Source organism: Mesoplodon bidens (genome assembly GCF_964165515.1).
Source record: "Mesoplodon bidens genome assembly, chromosome: 6".
NCBI lineage: Eukaryota > Metazoa > Chordata > Mammalia > Artiodactyla > Ziphiidae > Mesoplodon > Mesoplodon bidens.
In genome coordinates, this window is record NC_138162.1 from 112,105,900 (window position 1) to 112,121,265 (window position 15,366).

General features: G+C 51.2%; 1 protein-coding gene across 1 annotated transcript; it reads left to right on the forward strand.

Moving 5' to 3' along the window:
* On the forward strand, positions 1-13,658 carry NEIL2 (nei like DNA glycosylase 2). The gene is made up of 5 exons (XM_081238059.1): positions 1-165; positions 2,012-2,151; positions 7,324-7,658; positions 11,356-11,555; positions 13,243-13,658. Exons 2-5 carry the CDS (start codon positions 2,014-2,016, stop codon positions 13,602-13,604), a joined length of 1,035 nt encoding a protein of 344 aa, XP_081094185.1. The 5' UTR covers positions 1-165; positions 2,012-2,013; the 3' UTR covers positions 13,605-13,658.
* Positions 13,659-15,366: the final 1,708 nt, after the last annotated feature.

The window sequence follows — 15,366 nt, forward strand, 5'->3', positions numbered from 1 at the left end:
AGGCCCGCTCCCCTCACGCCTCCCACGCCCGCCTACGACAGAGTCCCGCGCGCACCCCGGGCGGAACCCGGGCGCACACCGGGCGCCGGGTGTTCCACGGCCCGCGCGGAGGCGGTCTGCGGGCCTCGCAGGCGCTGGGGTCTGGGGTCTGCGGGCGGGGAGCCGGTAAGTCCCGCCGCGGGTCCCGCTGCGGCGTCGCGGGACGTGCGCGGGTGGGGAGGGGGCGGAGCGGCGCGTCCTCGGCGGTAGCGGGTCCCCCCCCCACCATCGGAAATACAGGGCTTTCCCCAGCTTTACCCTCGTCACCTTGTTACCGGCGTGAAAACTCAGTTACCGAACCTTTTAGAAGCATCCCTCATGGAAACCCGCAGCCCGGGTTGAATTTTTCTTTCTTTTTTGGCTGTTTACCACTTTTTAACATTTTTCCCCCCGCGCCCGACCGAGGCTCCTGCAGTGACCGTCAGTCCCGTCTCTGCGCCCGCTTCTCCCCCCCATCACCCCGAGAAGGCGCTGGGCAAAGCAGCCATTTTAGACTGTCCCGGGGGCGGGGGCGGCGGTGACGCCCCCTCCTCTGTCAGTGTGGTCCGCTAGCCAGCCCCTTACCAGCCTCGCGCGGTTAACGAGGGTGCGCGGGGTGTCCCCTCGGGACCTGTGTCCCTTCGGCTTCTGATCTTTTAAGGCTGTGGTAGAGGCAGCTCGCTGCCCAGCTTTCCATCTCCATAAATAAACCCGAGAAAGAAACATGCCCTTGTGTCGAAAGATTTTAAGCATCAGAGGCATTTCAGAGAGGAGCTTTTCCAGAAGCTTCCACGGTTGGAGAGACCAGGGCGCAGAGCTGCACTGTGGCCGGTCTTCCTGCAGCCCCGCAGTTTTGTCAGGAGAGCCTCTCGAGTGACTTGAAGGTCTGATTAGGGGCAGTTGTACTACATTTTAGTGAGTCTAAAGCACCATCAAATTAAAAATGCATATTGTGGAACGTGCTGCTAATTAAACTCTGAGAAAGCATGGACTGTAAGAGGCACCGCCATTTCAGAGATCTTTAAATATTACTTAAAATTACTGAAATGGAGTAGCTACCACTGTGCCAGGAAACTGCTTAATTCTTTGGGTTTTCATCATAACTTGCAGTCTTGTGCAGGTGAGGAAACAGGTGGGTAAGTAGGGTAAGGGTGGGGGGAGTGCCTTCTGTGTCTTAGAAGCTGGGGTGCCGAGCGCTCAGGCCCAAACATGTGAATGCCTCCTGCACAAGCTCGCAGTGAACTTGGATGATTTGGGCAGGAAGAGGTGGGGGTCACAGGTCACCCTACATCACGGTTAAAATGGAACCCCAGCTGTTTTTCAGTTACCAGGGATAAGCGTCTCTAGGTAAGCCAGATGTGGCCTCTCCCTGATCTGACCTGACATGACCCTGTGTCTGCACCTGTCATGATTCTGAGCTCTGCATTGTTGTCACATACGCACTGCTGCTACTAGCAGGGTGGTCCTGGCAGGGCTGGATCTGCATCTGTGTCTGTGTCCCTTACAGCCTTCTCTGCCTCGACCAACTCTCCACTGAAAGAGGGGAGATAAAGCAGCAGCAGTGGGCTGGAATGCTTGGCTTGGGGAGGCAGAAGAACAGAGAAAGCCTGGAGATGAGTTAGGACCGCAGTCCAGGACACAAGTAACCAGGGCGGGCTCCCGTCCAGGCTGCCACAGGATCAAAGCGGAGGGCGCTCGTGGTGTGATGCCTGGCACACTGTTGGTCCTGCCTGAAGGAAGGCGAGAGGGGCTGGGATGGGGCAACCGTCCTCGGGAAGCTGGCTCACAGCCTGCCGCACGGGGGCGTTCTCTTTGATCCGAACCCCCTTCCCAGCCACATTCCCTTTTGGGCCGTATATGCTCTTAAAGTTGATGGCAAAAAAAAAAAAAAAAAAAAAAAACCAAAAAACGGCTGCGTGGAGCTTGGCCCCCATCAGAAATGCTAGAGAAACCAGCTGAGTCAGTGGCCTCTTGTCCACATTTCTGCCTGCAGGGATGCCGGAGGGGCCGTCTGTGAGGAAGTTTCACCATCTGGTCTCCCCCTTCGTGGGGCAGCAGGTGGTCAAGACGGGGGGCAGCACTAAGAAGCTGAACCCTGCCGGCTTCCGGTCCCTGTGGCTGCAGGACACCCAGGTGAGTTCATGGGCTTCTGACGGGCTCGTTCCACAGCTCCCCCCAGCGGCCGACTCCATCAGCACACCCTGTACCGCCCCTAAATGTGTCTCAAGACTTGCCGCGCTCTCACTTCCTGGAGCCTGAGGCGACCACGCTGGGGCTCCACGCAGCTCCGCTTCTGACATTTCTCAGCCTCGGGTGAACAGCACAGTGGCCTGCGGAACTATAAGAAATACATGTGCACGAGCTGGGTATTCACATTCAGCGTCTGGAGCGGTTGTGATGACTCCGGCAGACCCTGATGTGCACCTTTGTTTGGAAACCGTGTTTAATTCTATGGGGCCAGCAAGGAGGTGAGGAAGGAGCATAGCCTTCTGATCTGGGTTTCAGCCTGACTCCTCTTTGCTCTGAGCATGAGTCAGAACTCCCTAAGGCAGCGGTCCCCAACCTTTTTGGCACCAGGAACCGGTTTCGTGGAAGACAATTTTTCCATGGATGGCGGTGGCGGTGGGGGGGATGCTTCAGGCGGTAACGTGAGCGATGGGGAGCGGCAGATGAAGCTTCGCTCGCTCTTCCGCCCACCGCTCCCCTCCTGCTGTGCGGCCCGGCCCGGTACCGGGGGTTGGGGACCCCTGCCCTAAGGGGCTCGCAGAGCTCTTTGTGGTCTGACTCATGCCTCCCTCTCTGGCCTGCAGTTCACCCCGCCCCAGATCTCTCTCCAATCATTTGGAACCATCTACAGCTCCTCTCACAGTCCTTCACGGTCGACGTGCTGCTCCCCTGTGCGGGCAGGTCTTCCTTTTTCTCCCAGCCCCACCCCCATTCCTGTCCTTTCATGTTACCATGGTAATTCCTGGTCTCCTGGATTCAGCTTTGCCGTCACATCCTCTGAGAAGCCTGCCCTGCCTGCTCTGAGTTGGAGAAGAGACTCTGCTGTGCTTCCCGGGCACCCTGTACCTCCTGTTGGATGCCCACTGCTGAATTTGTCCTGCCTGTTGAGTGGAGGAGACAAGTAAACAGGGCAGGGGCTGTGACCTCAGCAATATTGTATTCCTGGCACCTAACTGAGTGCCCGGCACTTAGGTGGCATTTGGTAATTGGCGGTAGAAAAACCAAGGATTTCTGCTGCTTCTTAGCTGTGTGTTCCTAAGCAAGTTACATAACCTCCTAGCTCTAGTGTCTGCTAGAGTTGTAAAATGGGGATAAACACCTACCAGTTGAAATTGTTGAATTAAGCAGACTTTTTGCCTGGCACATAATAGGTGCTCAGTAAATACTAGTTTTCTGTCTTCCACCTTGCCCTTCTCTCTCTCTCTCTCTCTCTCTCTCTCTCTCTCTCTCTCTCTCTCTCTAGTACATACATACACACACACACGCACACACACAGGCTATAAAACCATTCTTGGTTAGAACTGGAAGAGGTCTGGAAGAGGTCTGCTACACCTTTATGTGTGTTTTCTGCATTTGGAGGTGGGGTTCAGGGAGGGGGAGTGGTTAGCCCAAGCCGACGTAGCTAGCAAGGGACAGAGACTGGAGCACAGGCCCCCTGACCTCCAGGTTTGCGCTGTTCCCGTTAGAGCACCTGGACTCTTTGTCCAGACTGTCCTGCAGAGTTTGCAGGACAGGATTAATGTCCCTTTGTCTCTGGGTCCCAGTGGCCGGGATCTTAGCACCTGCCTTCACAGAGCTGGCTTGCACAAAATATTTACTCAATAGCTGAGTAGACAGAAGAATGTGAGGCAAGGGAGCCCTGAGATGGATCTGGGCACTGGTGTCCCAGTAAACCAAGGCAAGGGTCAGTGTTGGGAGCCCAGAAGCCTAAGGGAGGTGGCCTTGGGGAGCTGCCCGGCATGTGGGTCCCCATCAGTGGGCTCCCTTTCTGTGCCTCTGTCCGTGGGTCCTGTTCTCAGGATCTGAGAGTTGAATTTGGAAGTTTAGACCTGTGTCCCTAAATGGGAAGCTGTTAGGTAACAATGAGTGGAGGAAGGGAGCGTGTGATTAAGGCCCAGCTGAGGGCCTCGACATAGAAGAGGTCCTGTGGCCTGGAGAAAAAGCCTTCATGATGAAGACGGGACTTGAGATGGACCTTGAAGGATGGAGGACTTAAGTGGGTCAAAAGGAGAAGAAAGGGCATTTCAGGTTTGAGAATCAGTTACAGATTCAAAAATGGAGATGGAATGAGCAGGGTGAGCTCGTGAGGCGGAGGAAAATTGGCCCCACTCTGTGCCAGCTGTTTATCTGGCATGGCCCTTCACTGTCCTTCCTTATACGCTCTCCAGTTTCTGTGTCAGGAATTATGTATAATTGTTCATAACAGACTCAGAAGAGTGGCTTATACAAGTCAGGAGTTTTTTTTTCCCCCCCTTCCCATAATGGAAAGTCCAGAGGACGCCATCCAGGGTGGTGTAGGAGTGACACGAGGTCACTGGGCCCCAAGCTCCTGCTCTTCTCTCCCTGGGGTGTAGCCCTCATCCTCATGATGATGATGATAACATGGCTGCTGGGATTCCAGCCATTACATCCACATTCCAGGCAGGAAGAAAAGGCAGGAGAGAGCTGGAGACTGGTTCATCCATTTTAAAGAGATTTCCTGGAAACCACATTTGACCATTCCTGCACAATCTCACTGGCTTCCCCATCCGTAAGGGAGGCTGGGAGATGTAGGTTTTTAGCTGAGTATGTTGACGTTCCTATAAATCAGTAGATTTGTTGGGAAGAGGGGAGAGAGGGATATTGGGAGGCAGCCAGCAGTCTCTCCACACTTGGTCCCATATCATCTTCTCTTTTGTTTTAGCCTCTCATTTTGCAGAGCACACACTCCAGAGCTGCCTAAGAAAGCATTAGGGGTGGGAGGTAAATATTGAGTCCTTTCCGCCTGTTCATGTTTCTGTCCCATCCTAGTCTGGGTGGGTGGGACATCTGGAGATCAAATCCCACTGCATACTTAGACTTCATATCAGTCCTCCAATTAAAAAATATTTACAGCTTTATTGAGGTGTAATTCACATCACATCCAGTTCACCCATTTCAAGTGTATAATTCAGTTTCTTGACACAGAGTTGTGCAGCCATCACCATAATCAACTTCAGAACCTTTCATCACCCCCAAAAGAAGCCTTGTGCCCGTGAGTCCTTTCCCTTTCACCCCAACTCTCCACCCCCAGCCCTAAGCGACCATTTTACTCTATTTTCTGTCCTACAGATTTGCCTTTTGGGGGGGCAGTTCACATACTTGGAATCATGCCGTGTGTGACTGGCTTCTTTCACTGAGCATAATGTTTCGTAGGTTCATCCCTGTTATAACCTGTGTCAGAACTTCCTTTTAAATCCTGAATTTCCTGAGGGAAGGAGCAGAGACTCACTCATCTGTGTGACCCTCAGCACCTAGCACACTGTCTGGCACGTTGTATAAACCCAGTTAGCAATTAGAACTGAACTATCCATAGTGTCAGAGGAATTTAAAAGAGGGACGGCGGAAATTGCCATTGTTGGGAAGGGTGCAAGGGTCTCCTGACCTAGGCCTTTTGACCTGGTAAATATTTTGACCTTGAGGGTCATCTGACAGATATTTTCATCAGCCTTATTCCAACATGGGTGAAGTTGCATCGAGAAAGTGTTGTCTGGAGCAGATTCTCTTATGCCTGCTTAATTCCTTGCTCAGGTTTTTATGTAAGCTCAGTTAAACCATTTCTGATGTGTGGCAGCAAACAACTGTGCTCAGATTTGCAGTTAAGTTATTCTGGAATTATTTAGAAAGATAATGCCCTCTTTTGAGGAGAGGGCTTCAAAAGACTGCTCCAGGGCTTCCCTGGTGGCGCAGTGGTTGAGAGTCTGCCTGCCGATTCAGGCGACACGTGTTCGTGCCCCGGTCCGGGAAGATCCCACAGGCCGTGGAGCGGCTGGGCCCGTGAGCCATGACCGCTGGGCCTGCGCATCCGGAGCCTGTGCTCCGCAACAGGAGAGGCCACAACAGTGAGAGGCCCGCGTACAGCAAAAAAAAAAAAAAAAAAAAAAAAAAAAGACTGCTCCAGTTGTTAATTTTTATACTAATTGACAAATTGGAGATCTCCTCAGAACTGTGATCTTTAAGTATGTACCTTTGGTGGTCAAATTATCACAGGCATTTCCACTATTAATGCCAGACGTTTTGGTTTTAATTCTTGGAAAGACTGCCTGAATTTCGGGTCTTGCAGAACAGGCTTATCCTGGAATCGGGCCATATACACATTACCTGCCAGGACTAGCAATATGAAAATAGAATACTCAGCAGGTGGAACATTCTTTTACACACATTTTCCGTTTTCATTTTCGTCTACTGAAATCATATTGATCGTCATTTTTTATTGTGAGGTCTCTTGTGGCCATTCCTTCTATCAAATCCAATTTCAGTGGGGTGGTGAGGGCTACAGAATTTTACAGTGGGTTGTCTTTAGCTGCTGTCAATTTGTGTATGGTGTGTATGTGTATGTATGCTGATGATCTCTAACAGAGAAAAAGTATTATGAATTGAATACAGGAATGACAATTAGTATTTACTTATTAGCTAATTCATGAAAAAAATTGGGAGTATTTCCCCTCAGGTATTCTAGGGTGACCCTGCATCTAGCGTGCATCTATTTCATTGCTGATCTGATTCTTCCACTTGCTTCTAATCACTTTGAAAACTATGTACTAAGTGCCCACACGACTGGAGCAAAAAGCAAAAGGCAAGTCCCAGATACTCAAGTTGGGAAAGTTTCATGGAAGAGGCAAGAGGGGAGACATCTGCATTAGGATAAATGTCTGTATACACCTCTTCCAGTCTTCCCCTTTCTGGGTAAGACTCAGTCTGTTTTGACTGCAGTAACAGAATACCTCACACCACGTGGCTTATAAACAACAGAAATTTATTTCTCACAGTCTGGAGCATGGAAAGTCCAAGGTCAAGGTGCCCGCAGATTCAGTGTCTGGTGAGGACCCACTTCCTGGTTTGTAGACAGCCATCTTTTTGCTGTGTCCTCATGTGGAAGAAGGGTCTCTTTTATAAGGGCACTAATCCCATTCATGAGGGCTCCACCCTCATGACCTCATCACCTCCTGGAGGCCCCACCTCCAGACACCATCACACTGGGGGTTGATTTCAACACATGAATTTTGGGAGGACACAAATAAGTCTATAGCAGGGGCTTAGATCGTGTTCATCTTTTTCTAGGTCCACGGAAAGAAATTATTCCTTAGATTTGATCCAGATGAAGAAATCGTGTCCCCTGGCAACAACTCACTGTCAGAGCCTCTACAAAAAGAGTGGGAGGAAGAGGCCGGGCACCACCAGGAAGTCTGTGGCCAATCCTCCGGGTCCCCAGGAGGAGACGATGCTGTCCCCAGTGGAGACGATAGTCTGCAGTGTTTGTGGGGAGACAGCCCTGCAGGAGGTGCTGAGAGGTGGCTGCGGGTCAGCTTTGGTATGTTTGGCAGCGTTTGGGTGAACGAGTTCTCCAGAGCGAAGAAAGCAAACAAGAGGGGTGACTGGAGGGACCCTATCCCAAGGTAAGGCGTGGTTGAGCAGGCCGTGGGCTGTGACTGTCGGCAGCTGTGCGGGGTCCGTGGGGTTCGCCAGGGCTCTGCTGTGCGGGCCTGGGCTGGGCTCTGCAGGCACGCTGGGTGGTCTCCAGCAGCCCGCCGCCTAGGAGGGAGAACCTGCGTCTCTGCCCACTGACGTGGCAGGTTGACGGTGGTCTGCACCCAGAGAGGGATGGGGAGGGACCACCTGGCAGCTTAGAGAGCGGGGAGCACTTTCCCAACAGACACAGCCCTTGAGGCTGGGAGGCCTCTGAACAGCATCTCATGGCTTGACTAGTGCTCTCTGAATGTAGGGGTAGAATTGCCCCAGTTTTCAGTCTGTTAATGTTGAGGAGAATATCAATGCAGAAAACTCTCTCCATGTTCAGGATTCTTTGCTTAGTGTAGATTCCCAGAGGAATCATTGCTGGTCAAAGAGAATGAACATTCTTATGGTAGCACTGAGTTTTTTGTGTACTTTTTATCAATTTGGAGGGGCTTTCGGATCTTGTGCGTTAACCTCTGTGATGTGTGGTGCTAGTGTTTCCAGCCTGTCTGTGTCCTTTGATGGTGTTTGTGCCTTTAGGCATTCGGGATTTTTAGTTTGTATGTAGTGAGTGGTCAGTATTTTCCTTGATAGCTCTTAAGTTTTATCCTCTTGCTAAGGAAGGCTCCTTCTACCTCCAATCAAAATACTTTTCTAGTTTCATAATGATATATTTTTTCATGTCCAGAACGACAGTCTTTGTTTATGGTATGATGTAAAGGCCAGTAAGATGCTTGGAACTATAAAAATAACTCAGATAGGGAGTTCCCTGGCAGTCCAATGGTTAGGACTCGGCACTTCCACTGCCGAGGGCCTGGGTTTGATCCCGGGTCCGGGAACTAAGATCCCACAAGCCGCATGGTGAGGCCAAAAAAAAAAGAGAGAGAGAGTAAAAAAAAAACAAAACTCAGACTGGCTTGAATGGTAAGGAGATTTTTTTGACTCACAGACAGTTGACCCTTGAACAACACAGGTTTGAACCGCACGGGGCCACTTACACGGGGATTTTTTCACTAGTAATATTACATTGCTACGTGACTCACTCTGAGGTTGGTTGAATCCGTGGATACGGAACCGTGGATACAGAGGCCGGCTGTAAGTTACGTGCGCGGATTTTCAACTCTTCAGAGGGTCAGTGTCCCAACCCCCGAGTTGTTCAGGGGTCAACCATATTAGAAGTTCAGAGGGAGTGTGGGCTTCGGCGTTGACTCAGGTCCAAGCCTTGGGCTTCACATTCTTGTGATTCTCCTGACTTTGCACTTTGCCACATGTTGGTTTTGTCCTTAGACCAGCAGCAGGAGACTCCTGCAGTTCCAGGCCTTATATCCACCCAAGAGGAAGAGAAGAGAGGGAGGCTCATTTCTAAAGTTCAAATGAGCAAGGAGAGCTTTCCCCGAAACCCCCAGGAAACCTCTCATGGCCCGAAGCTGGGCTCGTGGGCTGAATCCGGATTCGGTCACCAGCCGCGACGATTGGCACGCTCTTCCACTAACAAGGCTGGTCCCGCAGGCCTTCAAATTTATTGCCACACAGGGAACTCATGTCATTCACTTATTTTTGAATCTCTTCCTGTCAAGTTATAACTCCTTCCATGTTGCATATTTTGCTTTGCCTGCCCTGCCCCCTTTTTTTCTTTATTAGGCTTGCCTGAGTTTTTGGGTTTTTTTTGGTACGCAGGCCTCTCACTGTTGTGGCCTCTCCCGTTGCGGAGCACAGGCTCCGGACGCGCAGGCTCAGAGGCCATGGCTCACGGGCCCAGCCACTCCGTGGCATGTGGGGTCTTCCCGGACCGGGGCACGAACCCGTGTCCCCTGCATCGGCAGGCGGACTCTCAACCACTGCGCCACCAGGGAAGCCCTTGCCTGAGTTTTATTTACTTTGTTGATCTTTCAAATAAGTCATAATAGTTTTGTATGCTATCCATATGGAAGAGTATTTCCTAATTTTTCAAATCTTTGAGTGTTTGGGGTCATCTTTTTGCGGGGTTTTTTGTTTTAATTTTTTTTATTGGGTTACGATCAGGGTGGCAGCCTGTAAATTTTCTACTTTTGGCATCAAGATTTGCAGCCAAACACATAATTGATCTTTGCTTACATTTTGTGTACATAAATGAAAATAGAATATTCATTAAAAGTAAAACATTCTGACAAAAACCAAACAAACAAAAAAAGAAAAACATTCTGTAAATGTTAAGAACAGGTTATTGTTTTGATAGCTCAGCTTTTCTCTGTTTTTGCTTTTTTTTTTTGTTTAATATACAGAACTTGGGAAGAGGATCATTGAAGTCCCCCAGGCTAGTTGTGGTTTTATAGAGCTTCTCCTTGTCTTTCGTTTTTGTTTCTGTGTTTTGCTGCCCTTGGTCCCAGGCATCAGGGTCCCTGACTCTCAAAGGTTCTTTGCAGCTTCATTATTAAACAATCCTGGATCCTCTCTCTGCCTTTAGCCCTAATTCTGCTTCTCTTGATGTTAACAGTGCCACTCCACGTTTGGTTGGCTCACCCCCTGGTCTTTTTTCCACTTAGTTGTAGGTCTGTTTTTTCACTTATTTTAGGTATGCTTGTTATAAACAGTAAATAGCAGGCTTTTGTATCTCTTTAATCTCAGACACAAACTCCTTGTTTTGAAATGGGGTAATTGTGCTATTTGGATTTTCTTTCATTTGTAGTTTTATTGTCCCTTGTTTTCTTTTTTTCTGTTGGATTTATCACATTTCTTTTCTTCCTTTTTTTTTTTAATTGATTTTATTTTTGGCTGCATTGGGTCTTTGTTACTGTGTGCGGGCTTTCTCTAGCTGCAGCGAGCGGGGGCTACTACTCTTTGTTGCGATGCGCGGGCTTCTCATTGTGGTGGCTTCTCTTGTCATGGCTCACGGGCTCTAGAGCTCAGGCTCAGTAGTTGTGGCGCATGGGCTTAGTTGCTCCGCGGCATGTGGGATCTTCCCGGACCAGGGCTCGGACCTATGTCCCCTGCGTTGGCAGGCGGATTCTTAACCACCCTCATCTTGAGATCCTTGCTGATTTAATTTCCGTTGGGATGTACTTTTCCTTGAGTAATCACCTCAGGTACTATGCGTAGGTGTTTTCCTGAGTCCTGTTCCTCTCAAGTTGTCCCTTTACTTTCACATAAGATACCACCCAGGTCAGATACGTGAGTCTTGGAGTCCAGCTGCAGCCCGAGTCTCTCCCCTCACACAGTAACCCGTTATTGCTTATCAGGGTTCGTGAGGTTTCTCCTGTGTCCCTGGGGTGGGGGGCGGTGTGTGTATGTGTCTCTCTTGGGAGATCTTGCCCGGGACTGGGACAGGTGCCTGCTTAGCGTCCGTTTCTCTGCCCTCCTTCCTTATGAAGCCCTGCTTTGTGCCATAGCCACACCTCCCGAACTTGAGACTTTTCTGTGCGTCCCAAGTTGTCTTCTGCCAACACGTATTGTTATTATCAGAGAAAAGGAGAGAGTATCCATTTTCTTTTAATTCCTCCATTTGGCCGTGAGAGTTTAACAACTCAGGCAGAGCCATCCCTTTTCTCCTCTGGGACCTTAGCTTCCCCAGATTATCCTGAGCGGAGTGGGTGCTGTGTGTGCACGTGCGACCCGATGCTGCTCTCATAGCCCTGTGCTCTGTGACCTCTCCTCTCTTCCCAGGCTGGTCCTGCACTTCGGCGGGGGCGGCTTCTTGGCCTTCTATAACTGTCAGATGGTGTGGAGCTCCTCTTCCCCGGTGGTGAGACCCACCTCTGACATCTTGTCAGAAAAGTTCCATCGAGGACAGGCCCTGGAAGCTCTGGGCCGGGAGCAGCCCGTCTGCTATACGCTGTTGGACCAGAGATACTTCTCAGGCTTAGGTATGGCTGAGGGCAGAGGGTGGTCCTGCTGACCGACCTAATGAAAAAGTCCCTCGTCCAGGAGGCAGGAAACTGGCACCCACCGCTGGTGTCAGTGATGCTGGATGATCACCTGGGCTCCTTAGCTCCACTTCCCTCGTTTTTAAGATGAGGGAGTAGACCAGGCCATCTCTAACTTCTCTCCTACCCTAATTATATTATCAGTCGTAGTCGGCCTGATAGCCACATTGGAGCGTGACCTTCTAGAGGGCAGGGATCACATCCCCTCCATCCTTTTTTTTTTTTAATTTATTATTTTGTTGTTTGTTTGTTTTTTTGCGGTACACGGGCCTCCCACTGTTGTGGCCTCTGCCTTTGCGGAGCACAGGCTCCGGACGCGCAGGCTCCGTGGCCATGGCTCACGGGCCCAGCCGCTCCGTGGCATGTGGGATCCTCCCGGACCGGGGCACGAACCCACGTCCCCTGCATCGGCAGGCGGACTCTCAACCACTGTGCCACCAGGGAAGCCCTAATTTATTTTTTAATTGAAGTATAGTAGGACAAACGCAGACCCTGCTCCCCAGAGGAGCACAGGCTTCCAGGAGCGGCCTTTGGGGTAAATTAGCAAGAGAAATGCTGTGTAACTGGCTGTTGTTACAAACGATAATCAGAACAGCCGACATTTTTCAGGTGACTCCACTGTGCCAGGTACGTGGGTTCATCCTTACTGCTCTTCCTCAGGATGGCCACTTACTAGTTTTCCCTTCATTCAGATGAAGAAGCGAAAGCAAAAGGCACATTGCTCTAAGGGCACAGCTGAGATATGGAGCAGGTAGTCTGCTGGCGAATTTTAGAGAGAAATTTTGTGTGACCGTGAAGCTCTTGGAAAGAGCCGCCTTTTCCCCCGTCCGTCTGCTCCACACGTGCCGGACGCCTGGCCTCCACCGAGCCCACCTTCTCTCCTGGAGGAGAGTGTTGTTTAGTGACCCAGCAAGCATGGACTCAGCCCCCTGGAGCTAGAGACAGACTGTGCTAAATGCCTAGGAGAGGTTAAAGAAAGTGCACTGTTGGGACATTTTGAAGAAACTTACTGATTCTGGAAGGAGAGGTCGAGGTTGACTTCACAGCAAATAGGCAGGAGTAGGAAAATCATACAATAATACCTCCTCCACACTTTCTATATCTCAGGAGTCATGCTTGACACTTTCAATAATAATCACAGCTAGTATTTATTGATTCCTCTCTACACACCAGCACAGTGCTCAGCATTTGTATGTGTGTGTGAGAATTCTCATTTACTGCCCACGAAAACCGGGGAACCTACCCCCGCTTTACAGACCAGGAAACGGAAGCCTCAAGAAGGCAGGGAATTCACCAGGGTCAGGTAGCCGGGATCTGGTTGGGCCGGGATTCACAGGGTCCGGAGCCCCTTTTGTTAATCTCTTTGCTGTAACACGGGCCACGCGTGAGCTTCATGTCATTTCGTCTTCACAACAACCCAAAGGGTAAGTGTTAGCAAATACGTCGCAGACGGACCGGCCGATTCAGTGCGTGACTTGCCCGGGAGCTTCTCGGCCGCGCTGGATCTTCCTGAGATGCTCCCCGCTGCCGTTGTATCAGCTGCGCTCTGTTTTGTTAACTTTGTGGCCAGCTTTCCTTACGGATGTGTCCTTTTTCCTTCCCTTGTCCCCTCCCTGCCTTCTTCCAGGGAACATCATTAAGAACGAGGCCCTGTTCAGAGCTGGGATCCACCCGCTTTCTCCCGGCTCACTCCTGGGTCTTCCGCGCCTCGAGGCCCTGGTGGACCATGTGGTGGCCTTCAGTGCAGGCTGGCTGCGGGGCAAGTTCCAGGGCACACAGCAGCACACGCAGATCTACCAGAAGGAGTGGTGCCCTGCTGGGCACCAGGTTGTGAGGGAGGCACTGGGGCCTCCGGGGGGCTTCCAGAGGCTCACGTGGTGGTGCCCCCAGTGCCAGCCCAGGTTGTCTCCGGATGAGCCAGAGCAGGCGGAGCCCTCCTCGGGCACTCAGGCCCCTTCTACACAGAGCCTTGCCCTTGAGGGACCGTGATGCCTGAGTGTCGCCAAAGGGGTTGTGGGCAGGGTTTGGGACTGGGGACAGGAATTGGGGGGGTGGGGTCGGGATGCCAGCGCTGTTGGTGTTCATCTCACCGGAGTTCAGGCTGAGGCAGTTTCCACAGGGTCCGATTTTGTTCTTTTCTAGTTTTGGTTCATTCTTCCTATCTAATTCCACCACTGTTGACAGATGAGGCAAATCGTGATGGCAGTTAAGGGGAAACCTCCCGGAATGACAGTGGGGCAACGAAAACGAGAGCCAGCGGAAGAGAGCTGTGCCACCATTGCTTTGCAGGTGTTTGGTTTGGTTTGGTTTTGGTTCTGAAACATGGGCTGGTGTTAAGACCCTCCATTTGAGAACCAGGAGAAGGGAATTATCCTTCTTGGTTCCCCAAAAGGATCCAGGGATGAGGAGGGAGTAACAGGAGAGTGTTGCTCGGATTCAGCCTCCTGCCTGGACCCTTCCCATGGGACGGAGATGCCAGGAGAAGGAGGGGAAACGGGGACCAGGGAGCTGGCCACCTTCCCAGTTTGTCCATGGGCTTTAGAAAAAAGCGACTTGTTTCCTCCCCAAGGTGATGTGTTTGTGACCGTTGACATGCTCAACAGTGCAGGAATCCAGGTTGTTAGCAAAACCTAGAAGAAACCAGGACATGAAAATAAAGCTCTTTGTTACTTTGTGTTCTCATCTTTATTTGGCAGTAAAGCTTCTTTCACTGTACATAACTGAGCTCTCTGTGAAGGTGCCATTTAGGACTTGTTGGGTTGGTCGGATGGATCCATTTAAAAGGCACAGGGCAGGGAGAAGGGTGAACATGCACCCTTATACTTGTCTGTCTTAAGTCACTGGGAGTTGTCCACAGCGGGGAAAGCCACCTTATGGCAGGCATTAGCTCAGGGCCAAGATGGTACCCAGATAGGCCATTTCCCGTAAGTCAGCATCTGTCAGGGTCTGGAGTACAAGAGGGGGGTGGGCTGGACAGGCATCACAGCCTGCGTGCGGGTGGACACCCACTGCAATTGGTAGAAAAGGGGAAATGCTGTTGCAGTTGCTGAGAAAAGCAGCGACAGGACTAGAAACAGCCGTGGGTGTGGAAAGAAGAAGAGATGGGAGGGTCACCATGGGGATGGGCTCCTACGCGTCAGCTGGCTGGATGTGAAAACGAGAGAGGGAGGGGGCTGAGAGCTGGAGGAAGCTGCCCCCACCTCGCCATTGAGACAGAGAGTCACGGGAGCTGAGCAGGTTCCGTCAGGAGACAGACCCTGTGTGCTGAGCTTGAGGCACCTGCACCTAAGTGGGGGGACAACACAGCCGGGAAATGGGTCTGGCTACCCGCAAGTGCAGGCTTGCAGGTATGGATTTGGGAGCTTTCCTCAGAGCTGAGGGTCGGTTCGAGAAGGTTAACAAGGCGATCATGCAGCATGAGAAGGATGGAGATCACAGGGAAACCTTTAGAAGAAGGTCTTTTGTTCAAGGGGCAAGAGGAGACAAGCCAATGGAAGATCAGATAAAACAGGAGGAAGGAACTTCGGGGGCAGCCAGTGGTGCACACGTCGGAGAAGAGGCCTTCGAGTTTGACGGTTGGTCGAATTTGAGGTCATGACCTCAATTTGGTCGAATTTGAGGTCATGACCTTCAAGAGCCATTTGTGCGGAGTGGCAGGTGGTCTGCAGGGGCTGAGGACTGGGTGGGAGCCCAGGGGGCAGTGAGTGTGCTCCACTCTTCAAGAAGGTTGTCCTTGAGGGACTTCGCTGGT

Bases quoted from the DNA above. Each gene is read 5' to 3' on its own strand.
- NEIL2 (XM_081238059.1), top strand. From the start codon at position 2,014: ATGCCGGAGGGGCCGTCTGTGAGGAAGTTTCACCATCTGGTCTCCCCC. The intron at 2,152-7,323 runs GTGAGTTCATGG...ATCTTTTTCTAG, and splicing joins TGTGGCTGCAGGACACCCAG to GTCCACGGAAAGAAATTATT. The intron at 11,556-13,242 runs GTATGGCTGAGG...GCCTTCTTCCAG, and splicing joins GAGATACTTCTCAGGCTTAG to GGAACATCATTAAGAACGAG.